This window comes from Protomyctophum parallelum (assembly GCF_964188405.1).
Source record: "Protomyctophum parallelum genome assembly, chromosome: 6".
NCBI lineage: Eukaryota > Metazoa > Chordata > Actinopteri > Myctophiformes > Myctophidae > Protomyctophum > Protomyctophum parallelum.
In genome coordinates this window covers 13,892,199-13,910,345 of record NC_139701.1, presented here as the reverse complement: position 1 = coordinate 13,910,345, position 18,147 = coordinate 13,892,199, and the positions used below count along the sequence as shown (strand labels likewise).

General features: G+C 42.4%; 1 protein-coding gene across 1 annotated transcript in view; it reads left to right on the top strand.

The window, feature by feature from the left end:
* The window catches only part of homer3b (homer scaffold protein 3b), an 83,184-nt gene that overhangs the window by 53,648 nt on the left and 11,389 nt on the right, over nt 1-18,147 (top strand). Inside the window, exons 5-7 of the mRNA XM_083766441.1 lie at nt 1,867-1,875; nt 10,491-10,633; nt 11,957-12,116. Coding sequence (XP_083622567.1) covers nt 1,867-1,875; nt 10,491-10,633; nt 11,957-12,116 — 312 coding nt within the window. The remainder of the gene's footprint in view (nt 1-1,866; nt 1,876-10,490; nt 10,634-11,956; nt 12,117-18,147) is intronic.

The following is an 18,147-nucleotide window of genomic DNA, read 5'->3' as shown; positions in this document are numbered from 1 at the left end:
TGTCATTTTAGCACTTACAGAAAAACATTAGGGGGTCATTTCTTTTGCTAATTGCAGACAGGTGCTTGTAGCGGTTGTGTAGCGGTTTCAGAGCAGCAAGGGATCTCCACTCTGTTCTGGGCCAGTGTCTTCATCGAACCCAAGCTGTTCCTCATATCACAGATTGGGGCGGCCTAGCAAAAGAAATGTGAGATTCGTTTTTTTGCCTGTAGGGCATTTCACTTAACCTGACGCTGCCAGATCCAAGAAGCTTGCTACACAAATTTGTTTCACAGCTTATTGGGATCTGGGATCGCGGAAGCAAATTCGATGACGGGGCTGTTCCTTTTTTTCAAGATACTTGGTAGATGATTGGATGGGACCGTCTGTCTATCACCGTGTGGGCGTGCAAACACAACCAATCATATTGACGTGTCTATATAGCTTCACATCCGGTTTCGCACATATCCCTCCCTTAGCTCACACTGATTGGTTCGGTACGGAACGGATTGGTGTCAGCTCAACTCCCTGAGAGATCCCAGATGAAGGCTGTGTTGGGGAACATGGTTACCCAATACCGCCCCCATCTGGCAGCGTCAGGTTACATTTCACTCACATTGTCCCCTAAAAATAGATATAATAATACGTTATGTGAACCAGACGAAAGGAAGGACCGTAAAGATTACAGCCTACCTTTTCAATCTTTTCAGTATAAAGTAATTTTGAACTTTTTTATAACTATCTATTATAAAAGCCCCACAACCACCCCCCCATGCCTTTTCATAATTGCAAGCCATCACAAAACAATTATTGTCATCGGTTTGGAAAGGTGTAATTGTATATTGCCTCTGGGCAGAGAGAGAGAGATTTGCAGGCGCTCAATCAACAATTCCTTCTATGTATTTAAAAAGGGTATTATGATCATTACCAACCCAGAATATGGAACGGTTTTGTCTTCATTTCTCCAGGGAGACTAAGCACAGCATGGCTGCTATTTGATTGATTAGATAGAGAGATAGATAGATAGATACGATAGATACGATAGATTGATACTATAGATAGATAGGTAAACACTTTAAGTTGGGAATTCATGGTATAACCAGCAGCACAGGATCAGAAGAATAGAGAAACTGTGGACTTTCAGGAAACAAACTTGTTTGTCTGGCTTTGGGTTTTGGACTCACACTGAGCGGTAAAACTACTTATTCGAGCTAGAACAAACATAACGACTGAAAATGGACACCTGTCTTGCAGGTACACAACAGTTCTTTGACGCACGGTAGTATCTCCTGCACAGCATCAACTGAAAGCTGCCAGGGAAACACACCTGAGAACACACTCAAATAATTTGTCACTGCACGCTGACGCCTGGAAATACTGTACAACAGTGGCGTATTGGAACGTCTTGTTCCAATACGCCAGGACAGGCCCATATATCAAGTGTTCAGCCTGTGACCCCCCAAAATAATCACATATTTGAACACCCCCACCCCACTTAACACCCTGACAAGCATTCTGAATTGTAGGAGTTTGAGGCATTACATATAGTTTGACTCGATTCCAGGTAAATATTGTGAAAATAGCCAAACAAGCTCACAACAACTCACATTTTCACAATGTTTGCCTCTTTCTTATTTCATATTTGACAGTAAAGAACAGTTTGTATATGTATTTCAGAAATATACACATACAAACTCACTGTACTGACTGAATTCTCTTCTCTTCTCTTCTCTTCTCTTCTCTTCTCTTCTCTTCTCTTCTCTTCTCTTCTCTTCTCTTCTCTTCTCTTCTCTTCTCTTCTCTTCTCTTCTCTTCTCTTCTCTTCCTGTCCCTTATCGGGTCCGCTGTGTCTTCGCTGATGCATTATGGAAACCTCTCATCTATCAGCTATCCCAGGTGAGTTTGGACCCCCCCCATATCTCCCTCGGCCCCAGGCCGACATGCTGTAGCTCTCTGGTTGTAAACGTATTTCCCAGAACCCTCTGCCTGCATAATACTGTAGATCTTCTCTGGGATTTCTTCAGGGTTCATCATTGTTACACAAACTTGCTCCGCCTTCAATAATTTAGCTGCTGCGTGATAAAAGTCGACTTCAAAGCGATGGTGGACGCTCGCTGGCGGAGACCAGTGTAAACGACACATTTGCATTTGCAGTGGTGGAAGAAGTACTCTGATTCTTTACTTCAGTAAAAGTAGCTATACCACCAGTAAGACCCCTGAGGGCGTGCACTGGCCATATATGGAGCGTGTCTTGAGTGTACAGGGTTTGATGAGGTCAGATCAACATATGGAATGTCAGAACAAGTCAGCTCCATATATGGAGATCTAAGGGTGGCAGCGGGGGGTAGTGTCTTGAGTGTACAGGGTTTGATGAGGCCCAGGTAGCCTGGCTGCACAAATAACTTTGGGGCAGGCCCGTCTAGAGTTTGAATGGACAGGTATGTATCAGTCAAAAGGGAGACATCGGCCCAGGCCGTAGCGTAACGGTCTGGGCACCGGACTGGTAATCCAGTCGCAGTGTGCCGCGGGTTCGACTCCCGGACCCGACACGGCCTTTACTGCATGTCATCCCCCCATCACTCTCCCGTTTCCTGTCATCCTACTGTCTGTCCCTTCAAAAATCAATAAAAGGCGTAAGCCGCAAAAAAAAAAAAAAAAAAAGAAGAAGGGAGACATCGAAGAGGAAGGATGGACGGGGAAGGATCAACATATGGAATGTCATAACAGGTTCTGACATTCCATAATACTAATATTGATGACATCAGGGATCTTATATGGCCTTAATTGCGACAGCATGTCGCATTTACTATGATCCCTGATTTACTATCATCCCTGATGATGTCACAATTTCTTTCAAATTTGTCAAACCTTTCCAAAAATTGAAAAACTAATAAGCTCACAACATGTTTTTAGCTTGCAGGTCGGCCATTTTAAAATAGCAGAAGAGTAATATATTGCTTATAAGTGGTGAATGTATGTTTTGTAATAATAATCTAAAACTGCAGTAACTTGTATAGCTAAAGTTTTCAAATAACTGTAGTAAGTACAATATTTGCCCCTGAGATGTAGAAGTAGAAATGATTGAAAAATGGAAATATTCAAGTAAAGTAAAAGTGCTAGTGAATCGTCTGTCGGGTTTGCTCAAAAGTAGCAAAAGTAGCAGATCTACAAGCTCAAAACGCGATGCTTTGCCGCCGCATTTCGAGCTTGTGGAACTCCTACTTTTGATGCTTTTTGTGTGACGCTGTATTTGTAGTAGGCTACATACAGTATGTTCAAGTAGGACATTCATTTAAGAAAAAACACAAAAAGTTAGAATATGAGGTCTCTGCCCGACAGCAACAATATTATTAGTCCACCACTGACGGAGAGGGAGCTTTTAGAGTGACTCTTTCAGAGGACTTCTTTTCAGCTCATGCTAATTAACAGATTGGCCATTAATTAGCACATCATCAGGTTTCGATTTCTCCGCCTGGCTAAGACTCAAATGCGTTAGAAGGGGTACGGGAAACGTTTGTAGATTTGTAATCCCATATATCTATATGCGTTAAACATATAAATAATTTACACCTGAGGCTAGCCTGCTGACTTTGGTCTGCAGCTTTGATTTTGGTCTCTTCTGTGGATTGCTGGCGGTATCTCTCCTCTCCTCTCCGGACGTCAGTGCCCCACTTCGTCTTTGAACGCCCGCATCAAGTGTGTTTTCATGAATTAATTTCATCCCACATCGTCGCTGTGACCGTAAATCTCCATATTTTTCCACTTTTTATATTTTTTTACACACATGAATGCCCTACTTTGTTGTACTAGAGTGCCGCGCAAATGGAACTCAAAGATCCCATCTAAAAGTGGAAGTGGTTAAGTGTATTTGTGGGTTTAAACCTACTTGATCGCAACACGGCGTCACACACAAGCGTCGAAAGCGGCAGATCCGCAAGCTCGAAACGCAAGCTCGTCAATCTGTTACTTTTGCCATTTTTTTTAATTTGAAAAGTGATCGTTTTTTGGACATATGAGGTTTTCCACTCGGCAGCGACGATATGCACGCCTTCTCTAAAGATAGCCTGCAGAGAGCACGCAGGCAGGCTGTAGAAAACAAAGCAGATGTCCTCAGGGGGAACGGAGGCAGGCTGAGTTGTGTGGAATTAATAATACACACATCTACAGTAACTGCGGCTGCCGAGGCCGTTGTGTATAGGACACATAACCCTAACTGTGGTGCTTCTGAGAGAGGAGGAGAAAGAGAGAGAGTGGTGCGCTTGTCTTTCCTTTTGATTTCAGTTGCTGTCGGGCAAAAACCTCTCATCTCCTTTTTTAACTTTGTGTGTTTTTGTTTTGGGGGGGAGGGAGGGAGGGGGGGAATTAACGCCCGACTTGATCATACTAACTACAGTGTCACACAAAAGCATCAAAAGTAGCAGATCTGCAAGCTCAAAAGATTCAAGCTAGTAGATCTGTTACTTTAGCTATTTCTTTATTTGAATAGCTGAAAAGTAACAATTCTGAATTCTGAGTTTTGTAACCGACAGAGATGATGTACTTTATTTTTTAACTGAACTGGCTTTTTTTAGCGTCTTATTGCGATACATATTTTGGAAAAATCTGTGAGGTGGCGGTTGAATGTGGCCTGTTTTCGCCCAACATCACCAGAAAGCAGAGAAAAAATCATTGTGTTCTTTTAGCATTGTCCTAAACCAGCTGAAAAATGTGGTTATCAGGTGATTCTTGGGTGTGTCGGGATCTTCTTTTATCCTGGGATCAGCTGCGGTAGAGCGCCCTCTACCGTGGACCACTGAAAACACATCTTGACGAGAACTCATTGTGAACTCATTGTGAAGCCTCGGAGTGAGAAGACGAGAACTCTCGTCATTGGCAGGCAACGAGTTAAATCAGAATTTGCTACTAAAAGTAACACAAGACTAAGTTGCTAAAATACTTTTAGTCTTACTAAAATTAGAATTACTAAAATTACTAGGTTAGGTTTCTGGTTTAGGTTTATTCTAAGTGGGGAACAAAGAACCTTTTTTGCATGGTGAGGAACATAGAACCTGGGGAACATAGGTACGCTCCCAGGAATACTTGTAAACAGAGTCGTGGCCAAGAGATAATAATAAACGTATGCAGATGTACATGTCCACACACACACATGCTTATGTTCATACGCTGCACACCAGACCCATTGAAGGACTGAGTTGAAGGACATTGTTTGATCTGGGCCCATGTAGCGCCTTCAAAGCATCTCAAATTGGGCTTTGATTAATGTACACAATTAGCTACTATTCACCTTACTACTTGTCATTATTCATAATTTGCGTGGTTGCTATAGGCAACACACTATTGTTCTTGGCTCTTGGTCATACTTCACACACTGTTGTCATGCTTCACATGACATCATATTCACAATTTATAATATAAATGGTAAGACGGAATTCCGTTCCCAGTGGATTCCCAATTGCACCTGTCTAGTTATGTTATTGTTGTTATTGCTGCTGCAAACCAAAACCAAATAATTTGTGTACTTGTATACTGTACTTAGATGTAACAAATAAAACTCTTTAACCACTTAAACTCCAGCATCCGTACTGTGGGGAAAGCCTTTGCAGAAAAAGCCGATCTACAAGCTTGCAACGCGGTGCGAAGCAACACTTTGTGTGCTTGTATATCTGCTATTTTCACTATTTGAGTCTCAGGCAAAAGTTTAATCTCTCTTATTCGACCTGAAACATTTGGGAACCACTGCTTTATACTACTCGCTCGAACTGAGTCGAGCATACATAGGCATAAAGAAGCAGTAATATCTGTACATTGCAGGTGGGCTGGGCTCACAGGTCAACAAAATTGTCAAGAGACAACACTATTAATCTACTGTCACCAGTATGGCACGCTAATGCAGTGCACATCATCCTATGAACATAGAGGTATTATGAACACTGCATACAACTCCCATCTGCAAAGTAGCTTATTTAAGCCAAAAAACGAAACAAAAAAACAATTAAACTAGCAGACAGTTGCAAAGTAAGCAAAACAAACATTGCAGCTAATAATGTAACTAATATCTAATAAATAATATAGCGGTGGCAGTGGCTCAGGGGTAGAGTGACCGGATAGGAACCGGTTCAAGGTTCCCAGTTCAAACCCGGGTTCCCCCAGAGTTAGTGTCGAACTGTTCTTGAGCAAGACTCTGAACCCCTAATTGCTCCCAATATCTGTACATTTTTTCCTCTGGCATCGGTGTGTGAATGGGTGAATGTAATGCACAATCTCTGTAAAGCACCTTGGATAAAGGCGCTATGTAAATGCACCATTTACCAATGTAACATCCCCATTTAGTGTCACAGCTTGCTTACATGCTATATCCTTCACACACATGTCAGGGTGATAGACAGTACTTATTATTGATGATTTATTGATGATTTTCAGAGGACAGAACTATGCCCATTAACTCTCGCAGGGAGCAGAGATCAAAGACGTAGCGCTCCATCCAAGGTGGTCACTTTATTAACGTCTTAAGTAGATCAGAACTGGGCTGGCCAATCAGGGGAGGCAAGTTCCTCCCTATACATTTGTCACTGGTGCTGTGTATTCAATGTATCAACACATATAAAGACATACAATGCTATTTAATATATATATATATATATTCTATATCTTGTGACAAGAAATCATCAACACTGTCTCAAGTGGTTAATCTTCAGCCGTAACGAACACACCGGTCTCGCTTTGTGTGGACAGTGAATCCTCAGATAACCCGAGCCAGTTTTTCTTTGAATGTGAATCCCATTAGCATTCATAAGCCATCTGCTGTGCTGCAGCACCAGATAGCACTCTGACCAGCTGGGCTCCTGCACAGGACCATACACTTACTGTATATTAGTATCATTATGACTCATAGTACAACTGTATATCAGGCACGGATCTACTGTAGGCAAAGTAAGGCATGTGCCTTAACCCATTTAGGCCTAAGGCCGATTCTAAAAACGCCTCTAAATCCTGACCTAAGGTTTCTGAAAAACTTCAAATATTGATATAGCAGAATTTTTTTTTTTACATTTTTGAATACTGTACATACTGTACAGAACCCAAATATGGGTGCCCGGCCTGAGGGGGTTAAGATACAAATAGGGGTTCCCGCTCAGAATGGGTTAAGGCTCATTCATAGTCTGGATTTCCGGTGGTGAGGTGCCCACCGAACTACAACATGACGTCACGAGCCGCGGTTTAAGAGCAAACCACCGCCACCGCCCCAGCCCTTCTCTCTGTTTTTACTCACCACCGCTCAACGTTATTTCAGCTCCGGTGGTCAGCTCACCACCGTTTCGGTGGTCACCTCACCACCGAAAATCCAGACTATGAATGAGCCTTTACTTTACTACGTTTTTGCCTCCCCTCAGTCGAGCGGCTTTTTGTGTATTATTTGCTATGTACTGTATTTTGCCCTATTCAAGGCTGACAGACCGTGTATCAAACAGGAGAATACACATCTATTCTCTCTGTGTCCTGCCTGTCTGGAAGGTGTTGGGTCTTTTCACACTGTGAAACGTGTCTGCTAGGTGCCTACTGCCTCATTCATTCGGCATGTGATTCTTGAGACAGACAAAAAAAGTTTGTCCAGTGCAAACTTTATTTTCGACGCGAGGACGCCTAAACCTGTATATGCGTACTATAGGCTACCACCACACAGCTAAGCTTACACCATCTATCTATCATAGCTATGATCGATGGTCATGCTATGCCTGGTCTGCCTACCTCGTATTGGCTTTGCCTTACTCATAAAGAGTGTATGCTGTATATGCATGGAACTATATAAGCTACCGTTGTAGCTTATATAGAGTTATATCTGTGGAGTTACAGAGCAGTGGTTCTCAAAGAGGGTTTCTGGGACCTACAGGGGGTCCCCATAGATAAGTGATGGGGGTCCCTGGCTTAATAATATGCATAGCGGTCTTTGAAATTAGATTTAGTTAGCTAGACAACATAAAATACATAGCTAATATGTGAAAGGAAGGAACATAAGATGAAACGATAAAGACCACTTGAATCCTATAGAGTCCCCATTCAGCACGAACATTCAGTATTCTGTTTGTTTTATGATAAACTAAGAACACAGCACACCACGAGTAGCGGAAGTTGGCTATTTTCGCGTTTAGCTACCGACCGGGTATAGCTCAGTCGGTAGAACTCTCGCACTTTGGACCACAGTGGGTTCGATCCCGGGCACTGCCAACTCGGCATATGAGTAGCACGGTTTGGGCGGCGCGAGGCAGCAGAGGCACCTAGGCAGTATAATTTTCTCAAAAACTTTTATAATTATATATAAATAAATAATCATAACCTTTATCATAACGCATTATAGAGCTTATTATACTGACTTATTAATGTCAAGTATTATAATACCTAAAACACTTTGTTTGAAATAGACACTAGTGCTTTCTAGGGTATGATTTGGGGCCCTAAAGATGAATTTAAAATTAATATCAACATCCTAATACTGTCCAATAATTAGATAGGGAGGGGGTACAAATTATGACAGGCATTTGCTGATAAATATGACTCCGCAGTCAAAAAACACCAGTGTTGTGAACTCGTGTTGTGTTTGTAGCTATCTGATTCTGAATGCACCAGCCAACGCCAATTAATATGGAATTCAAATGTTGTTTACATGATTTCAGTCTGCGGCAGGGGATTGACTGTCAGGCTGTGCTGTTGATTGGAATCCATGCAGCCCAGATTTGTCAAGTAATGGAGGATGTGTAGTAGACGCAACGTTGCTGCAAAACCGAGCAATCTTCAGAAGTCTGGATAAATGAATGATTCAGTGTTCTCTCCAACACATCCGCATTTCAGATTCAAGGTTCAATAATTTATTTGCAAAACAACATCTACATTTCGTTTGGAATATGTTTCGGTGTCTTCGGAGACGGCAATGGACATATCAAGCACAGTTCTTAATAGATAGACTCTTCTCCTTCCTGTGGATTAAACTCTCCATCCCATTGCAGTCAGAACTGCAGACTCACCCCATCCCATTGCAGTCAGAACTGCAGACTCACCCACTCACATCCAAGTGTGCCATAGTTTGAAGACCTGCCTCTTCACACTCCACCTCACACTCACTACTCTCTCCTTGTATGCCTTTGTTTCACTCAGTAGATTAACTTTTTTAATAGATTCTAGTTTACTATGGAGAAGAAGAATATGTTGGTTACTTTTTCACATTTAGTTTTTTTGTTTTCTGTTTCATGTATACTATGTTGTAGGGGAGAAACCACCAAAATGTTCATTTTTTTAGTATAATCTTTTCAGGAAATGACAAAAGCCTTATATCTTTCAAACGATGCAATACTGCTTCATCAAAGTTGGTGTTGTGACTTTATATATTGTCAGTTCCTTGCATGAGAGGGGGAGAGGGGGTGGAGTTAGTTGCTTTAGCAGACATTTCCAGGGTCCAATGGAGTCGAGACGTTTTTCCAAAGCGCGTTTTAATAGTTTTCATTGGTTAAATATTTTTTATAACCAACACGATATTTGGTTATAAAACACTTTGACTTTGTTCTAGGTTCATTGTTTACCTGGTAACATAGCTTCTTTGAAGCACTACATTGTTTTCTTTTCAATCTGCTTATATGTGACTATTTGCCTTGTTGTTGTTTACTGACTAGACTGACTAGACATTTTTAGAGTTATTTATGGAATACATTTTGTTGGCCCAGAGTAGGGTGTCCTTGTGGCCCAGTGGGTAGGCCTGTCCTAATTATTGCATAATCACCTAATCACAATTATTTTAGATACTCGCAATTATGTTAGCATGATTGTCATGTTGAAAAATGTTAATACATTTATTTATTTTTATTTATTTTGCTTTTTACCTTACAGGAAATGGGGTATTAATACATTTTCAAACACTTGTCTAAAACAACAAAAATAGCAAAAGCTAAGGTCCTTGGCGGGGTTCCAGGGGGTCCCAGCAAAATCACTATTTTTATTTGTAAAAAATAGCAGATCTACAAGTTCACAGCGTGTAACTCCATGCCTCGCTGTGAGCATGTACAACTGCAATTTAATTAGATTTTTTTGAAAATTATTTAAACTGTTGAATTTACATGAATCTTCTCTGCACAAATATTTTTTACTACTACTAACTACTTAAGTACAGCAGATAATTTCATGATAGTGACAGACAGCCCTAAAGGTGTTTGCACACTGGTCGTGAATTTCAGAGGACGTAAAATAAAATCGACCTCACTTTATGTCAGTCACGTTTGCACACGTTTTTTTCGGACCGGGGTGGATTTCATCCGTTTTCCGCAGCTGTCTAGTGGGGTGTTAATGGTGACAGCTATAGTCATAGCCTGCTACTTTCGGAACCACAAAATGCAGCAAATAAAGAAGAAAATAAATGCACTGGTTTAGTTTTTACAGTGGCCCACTGGGCCTGTATACACTTCTGGGGTAAACGAGAGCAGTAATATCAACATGTTACCCATGTACCTGTTGTGTGTTTTGTGCTTCAGGAGCTGTCTGAGGATCGCCACTCCCCGCCCCTCCTGGCGGTCAACGGTCCGGCTAACGGTCCGGGGGAACTGGTGCGCAGTAAGAGCGCCGAGGTAGAGCTGACCTCAGAGAAGGAGAGGATCAAGAAGATGCTGTCAGAAGGGTATGAATAAATAACACATCTGTAGCACTCTGGAACTAGCTTTCATCTAAGGCTAGGGGTGCAAAAATGCATCAAACTAATCGATTTAATCGACTACAAAAATACATTTTAGTCGACTAAAATCCGATGTTATTTAGTCGACTAAAACTAGACTAACACTAAGACATTCCAGGTGACTAAAATGTGACCAAAACGAAATGAAAACTATTCAAGACTAAAAGAAATCTGTCAAAATCAACACTGGTCTCGACTTTTCACCGCAATGTTCTGTTATTTAGTCAGTTCTTTAGCAGTTGAATGTAGCTTGTTTTCACCCAAAGCGCAGTCTGTGAATATTTTTATAAATCCTGTTCTTCGGAGGCCCTGGGTTAACACAAAGGTTGTGAAAGAGCGCCCTCTATTGTAGACAGCAAACACCAAAAAAAGACAACACCAGATGATGGCGGTCTGTGCTTGAAATGACATATCTGTGTACGTCAATGGCAGTCAATTATAAAAACCTTTTAAAAAAGAAATGTGTTAGCAGATGTACAAGCTCGTAGTGGTTAAAATCATTTTGCTGGTGACCCCTGTGGGAGTGTGGGTCCCCAGTCTCCCACTCTCCGAACCACTGCTTTAGTGTCAACATGCTCAAGACCTCCATGTTTTGCCAACACTCCTCTCATAATCAAGTCCGATTTCCTTGGCTGACTCACTTGTTGGTTACGACGTAGTTGGAAAGGACTTGAGCAGCTGCGTGATCTGACCTTTCCTAGGCTGCCCCAGATGATCATAATTACTGTGATTGTGAAACGCAAATACTATATCTGTACATGTGTGTACAGATTTTGTGTGAATACAGCCACATGCTGGCTTTGATCTGGTTGCCATGGTGAGCAGCTCTACGTTTGGATAAGGCTTGATGCATCTACTCCATGGCCATGGGCAACATCTCTCTCTCTCTCTCTCTCTCTCTCACTCTTTTTTCTTTTCTTATTTTAAAGTAGGCACAATTGTTTTCAGCCCTTTTGTCTCGCACTTTAGTCGTTACACCAATTAATTGCTCCCACTGCTTGCCACTGCTGCTAATAATAATAACCAGAAAAATGCAACTCTGGGGAATTGCGAGTGTGGTTGCCTACTTCCCTATAGTTCACATTATTGTGATGTCACCATACATTGTCCAATCATACGAGGGCAAAAAGGCGTCTTCAAATAGGTAGGGTGTGTAATTGTAATTGCAGAGGAGGTCCAGGGGGTCCTCAGCTAAGTGGTTGATATAGTAGTTAGGTCTCAGTATGTGTCTCGATGTGATATAACTGTGGTACTGTATGTATCTCTCAGCAGCTCGGTGTGTGACATCAACCTGGAGGCGGAGCTGTTCACCCTTCAGGACAGCAATGCTAAGCTAGTAGCGGCGCTGCAGGAAGCTAACAGCAGCGTGGAGGAATGGAAGAACCAGCTGGCCGAGTACGAGGAAGAGACGGACAGACTGCGGAACCAGGTGAGGACTAGGCCTCTGTGTCCCGTATAGGCTGTGGTTCAAGGAACCAGGTGAGGACTAGGCCTGTGTGTCCCCGTAGGCCGTGGTTCATGTCAAAGACCCCCACAATTGATTCCTTATTGGTGGAGCAGAGAGTCACTAATCACACACCACCCAACGGACTGACAGTTTTTCCCATGTCCGACGTCCCACTGTCTTCGCCTTACTTTAATTACCTTCTCCAGGTCTGTTTTGGCATCCCCACCAGTGGCGTTTCGTGTCCAGACTTTTGAGGCTATAGGGCGGCCCAAGTGGGAATAGCATTTATTATAGCATTTCAGTCAGAAACACTCACGTCAAAGTTGAAGTATAGATAGAAGGCTCCGCTTTGGGAGAGGTTCTCTGGATGTTTTGTCAGCAACATGCTAAGCTAAATCAGGGAACGTTAAGCAGAACCCCCATAGGATACAATAGTAATATTATTATAAGCAATACATTGACATTGATATTTAACTTGAATCAGACATAAAAGTGTTTCAGGCTATAATGTCAGACTCTGATCAAAAGGTGGGGGCTGGGGGGTGGAGGAGTCAGCTAAGCTGCAGCGATTGAGAAGCAGACAAGCAGACCTCTAGTGAATGCAAAGCCATTATTTAAAGGGGCCGCTCTGTTAAGAGTGTGAGCTCTGATTGGAGTATGGAAGTGTGACGTAATGACCAGCAGAGCTGTGAATGAGAAATGAGAAGCTAGGCTGATTGATACAATCAGCTGACTGACAGCCGATTACAGCTGAGGTATGCAAGACTCCCCACCTCCTGCTCATACATATCTACTTTGAATTAACCTTTAAAAACAGGAATGTTAGTAATTAAAGGATGAGGCTCTCACTGGGGCAGTGTATGTACGGTATGTGTATGTATATAAAGAGTTTAGTTCCAAAATGACACGGCCAAACCTTTCTACCTAAACATTTACAGTAACAGAAATAAGACAAACTATTGTACCTTTTAAAGTCCACATGCTAATGCAGTGTTTTTCAAACATGCCCAGGGCACACCAAAGGTCAGGTAAAAATGTCAAAGCACACCTGTATTCATATCTGTACAAAACAACCTCTATACTCTAAACGTGTTATCTCTCTTATCACCGTGTAAATGTTTATTTTTTGCAACACAATACTGAGGGCGCACCTTGTGAAAGGTTTCAGACTCAGAGCCATGAATGAGACTGCTCAGCTTCATGACCTCCAATTAGGGTTGCGGTGATCTCTATTATAGTTTATCGTGATTCAAAAATGTTAAATAATCGTATCATGGAGATTAAAATGTATCGTGAAATCGTCCTCCTTCCTACACTAGGATGAATTAGCTTTTGATGAGCTGTAACCTTATACGTGATCAGTGACGTAGAGTCTGTGGGGGCTTGTGAGGATTTTCGGGGAATTGCACCCAACCGCACTGAAGACAGTCAAGACACTGTCCAACACCGCCCTCCCCTGGCTAAACCAGGCATGGGCTCCCATGAAAACTATTCGTTTCTGTACGTGATACAAACTTGTTGGTAAATCTATTTCACTTGAATCGATTCGTTAAAAATAGCAGATGTAAACTCACAACGTGTTGTGAACTTTTTCTGCCGAATGTTCCCCCACGAATAGGGATTTTGGAGTTTCAAGTGGTTAACAAAACTGGAATTTTAAGTTTTCAGCATATTTTAACTATTTTGCCACAATAATCGTGACATGTTTCATACATCAACATCCCTACTGTGCCTCCAATGTTACTCTTAGTGTTGGCCCTACAATACATATTTTAGAGATCTGTATCAGCCGATATTTGCCTTGCTGACTGCCATCGGCATATTGGCAAATAGGTTGACGTTCACCGATGGCAGTATAGCCATGTTTATCTTTTGTGATAATCAAAGCATCCCTTTTGGAAACCGTCTTGATTTCCCTTTAGTATTGCAGCAAGGCATTCATAATTACTTTTTCTATATAAGTAAATAGTAATAAATAATGTAAATGATAATTTGCATACTATTTTCATCTCTGTCCGCCTTTGCAGTTTTGTTGTTTTCATGGCCTGCATTAAAATCAGCACAAATCTAAGCATTTAATCTTCAGTCTGCACACAGATTGTTGGTTAGGCTCCACCAGCCTGTGTTAATGAGGCAAGTTGCAATCCACACACTATTTGCAATCTAGGCAATTTTCTTTAGCAAACACTCTTAACCAGAGTCACCTACAAAGTGCCACAAACAACAGAGTAAATGCTCACATAAATAGAATGCACGCTCATGCACACACGCACGCTCGCTCGCACACACACGCAAGCACACGCGCACGCACACTCTCTCTCTCTCTCGGTCTACTAAGCTGTCTAGTAGTAAACCACAGATGCTTAAATAATGACCCTTAAATATAATCTTTTAATAAAACAGACAGCTGGTTCTGTGTCTAGTCTGAACCAAGGAGCCTCATCGATCTCCCCGAGCACTGCGAAATGTTATCCCCCTTCAACCACCTCACCTCACGTCGCCTCGCCTGACCCCACCTCACCTCACCTCTCCTCTCCCATCCTCCCCTCTCCTCTCCTCCCATCTCCTCTCCCATCCTCCCATCTCCTCTCCCATCATCCCCTCCTCTCCCATCCTCCCATCTCCTCTCCCATCATCTCCTCCTCTCCCCTCTCCTCTCCCATCCTCCTCTCCTCTCCCATCCTCCTCTCCTCTCCCATCCTCCCATCTCCTCTCCCATCATCCCCTCCTCTCCCATCCTCCCATCTCCTCTCCCATCATCTCCTCCTCTCCCCTCTCCTCTCCCATCCTCCTCTCCTCTCCCATCCTCCTCTCCTCTCCCATCCTCCCATCTCCTCTCCCCTCTCCTCTCCCATCCTCCCATCTCCTCTCCCATCATCCACTCCTCTCCCCTCTCCTCTCCCATCCTCCCATCTCCTCTCCCATCATCCACTCCTCTCCCCTCTCCTCTCCCATCCTCCCATCTCCTCTCCCATCATCCCCTCTCCTCTCCTTTCCTCACCTCCATGGCGATGTCAGCCAGGTGGCACTGCATGAATTAGAACAGTCCTCCAGGGTTCTGCGTAGAGTAGCTGGAGACAAACAAGCATCTCAATTCTGTTTTAGGATAGGACACCCGTATGTCCCTCCAACGCACACACACACAGACACACACACACACACACACACACACACACACAGCCCTCTGCACTGACCTAGTTAAAAGAAAAAGACAAATTACCCCGGGATGAGAGGGTGAACCAGCAGCCAAGTTTTTTCTTCCTCTAGTCTGCAGGACGTCTCAGAACAAACAGTGTTGTTTTCCTCAGGCAGGCAGGCCTCCGTCACTGTCTGTGTCGGTGCTAGACAAAGTACTCCACCCCAAAGTATAGATACTCCTGGTCAAATATTACTCAACTACACGTTGAGTTGGGAAGTTGCTGTGTTCAATTTGTATTCAAAAGTATTCAAGTGTACAAATTACAAAGTAGAATTTATTTTTTTAAATCAATGCATTCCGTTATTACAATTCAGCATTTAAAATAATAATCATAATAAAACATTATAACTGACAATGGCGGCTCTACAACCTCACAACGTGTTGCATCGTGACACGTTGATCGCTTAGACTAAGAGCTTTAAAGTGATTATAGTCTATTTGCCAGCCCATAGAGCCCCATCGTGAACCCGGACATGTTGACTACACCAAGGTTTTATGTTATAAATGTTGAGTATGGGTCCCCAGCATGTAGAAACTGATGTTATAAATGTTTAGTATGGGTCCCCAGCATGTAGAAACTGATGTTATAAATGTTGAGTATGGGTCCCCAGCATGTAGAAACTGCCGGATGATAACTTGCATATGTTGGGCAATTTTCATAATTGGCATAATATGTGAACATACCAATTACAACCTATACAAGGCAAAATATTCAAAATTTAACCATGCTTTATGTAGCATGTGACATGTCAAACTAGGGGTTTTTCATGATGCTGAATCCATTCCAGGCATTAGTTTTGCAACAAAAAAAAACACTCATTGGGCTAAAAACGGCCGTCATCACAAATTGATGATGTCAGCACATTTGGGTATGGCCGTTTTAAGCCCAATGAGTGTTTTTTTGCTAAACTAATGCTTGGAATGCATTCAGCATCATGAAAACTCCCTAGTTTGACACATCACATGCTAGATAAAGCATGATGAAATTTTGATGGTATGGTCACATATTATGCCAATTATGAAAAATTCCCAACATATGCAAGTTAGCATCCGGCAGTTTCTACATGCTGGGGACCCATACTAAACATTTCTAACATAAAACGTTGGTTATACTCAACATGTCCGGGTTCACTTTTTGGCTACTAGGCTAATTAACAATCAATGTAGTTTTTCCCTTCCTATAACTGCCTCTATCTCTGAATCCTACAACCTCACACTGAACTGCCTCTGTCTCACAATGTTACTTAAATGAATGCAGTAATTTGAGTAAATCATCGCTGTCAGGCAGAAACCTCCTATCTCCATATTCTAACTTTTTGTGTTTTTTTTGTAAATGAACGCCCTACTTGATCGTACTTCGGCGTCACACGAAAGCATCAGAAGTAGCGGATCCGCAAGCTCGAAACGCGGCACAAAGCGACATATTTTGAGCTTGTAGATCTGCTATGAGATATGAGGTTTCCAACCCGACAGAGATTAACCCATTCTGAACGGGGACCCCTTTTGGTGTTTTAACTAAGTATTATAGCAGATCTACAAGCTCATAGCGCGCCACTGAGTGGCACGCTACGAGCTTGTAGGTCTGCTATTTTTGAAAAATCGTGAAAATGCGGCACAAATCTTTGAATATGTATTCTTTCAGAAGACTTTTCATTTCGACGTCAGGTCTGAATGGATTAAATGTACGGCCTCACATTGAACTGCCTGTGGGACTGCTGAACAGGAGCACAACATACGAGACACAATCTGTTGGCTTTCCTTTGTCTGCTCCAAATGTTGGCATCAGCCTTTCCTTGGGCTAATTTAACTCATGTTACACCAATACAGGTGGCCTATCGAATTTGTGTCGCGCTACATAACTTCTGACACGGTAACTATTTTATTTTATTATTGTAACAAACTTTATGTAGCAGGATAATATATTCTTTCCCCAAACTGCTGGACCATTCAGCATCCGAAATGAACATAGAAATACCTCCAGTAATTGTTTTCATGTGTTGTTATGCTTACAATTTGTAACCGAAGTAAATGGGGTCAGTCCCCCGCACTAAAACCTTTGCCCAATGAATAAATCAAGACTAAAACAATCTCTTTTGGGTCTTGAGCTAATTATAAAAGGTTTGGATGGGGACCCCAGGAAATGCTTTGGCCATGCCTCGTGACCCCTGCCCCGCCCACCCTCCCCACCCCCAATACAAACTGACTGCAAAAATATAATATTAGAGAAAATATATTAAAACGAATACTGAAACCAGATATAATCAAGGAAAGTTTATGCATACACTATGTGTACTATGTAAACTCTAAATTTCCATTTTCCAGCCATTCAGTTGCAAAACATTTTCATTTGTTTTCTTTTTTTTGTTAATAATCTGGGGACCGACCCACGGGTTGAGAATCCCTGGTCTAGCCCAACACTCTCTGGACTGCTGAATGGCTGCCCTCCACACCCTCTTGTCTAGCGTCTGGGTCTTGAGCTCCACACAGTCAGCCTCTTTCCCTTCCCAGCAGTGCCTTGTGTTAATCCATTTTGGGCGCGAACCCCTTTTGGTGTTAGCATCATGTTGTGCTTTAGCTATTGAAAAATAGCAGATCTACAAGCTCATAGCTTGTAGGTCTGCTATTTATTTTTTTATCGAAGAACGACTGACATAGAAACATAGCTTTTTTAGAAAACTGTCAGGATGTAGAAGACATTTTTAGAATCTGATCGCAGGTCAAATTGTGTTAATGTGTTGGCTCCCACAGTGTCAGTTAGCTTGCCACTGCCAGTTCCGGATGCCTGACGCAGTGCCCAGCCAGCCTCGTCTTCTC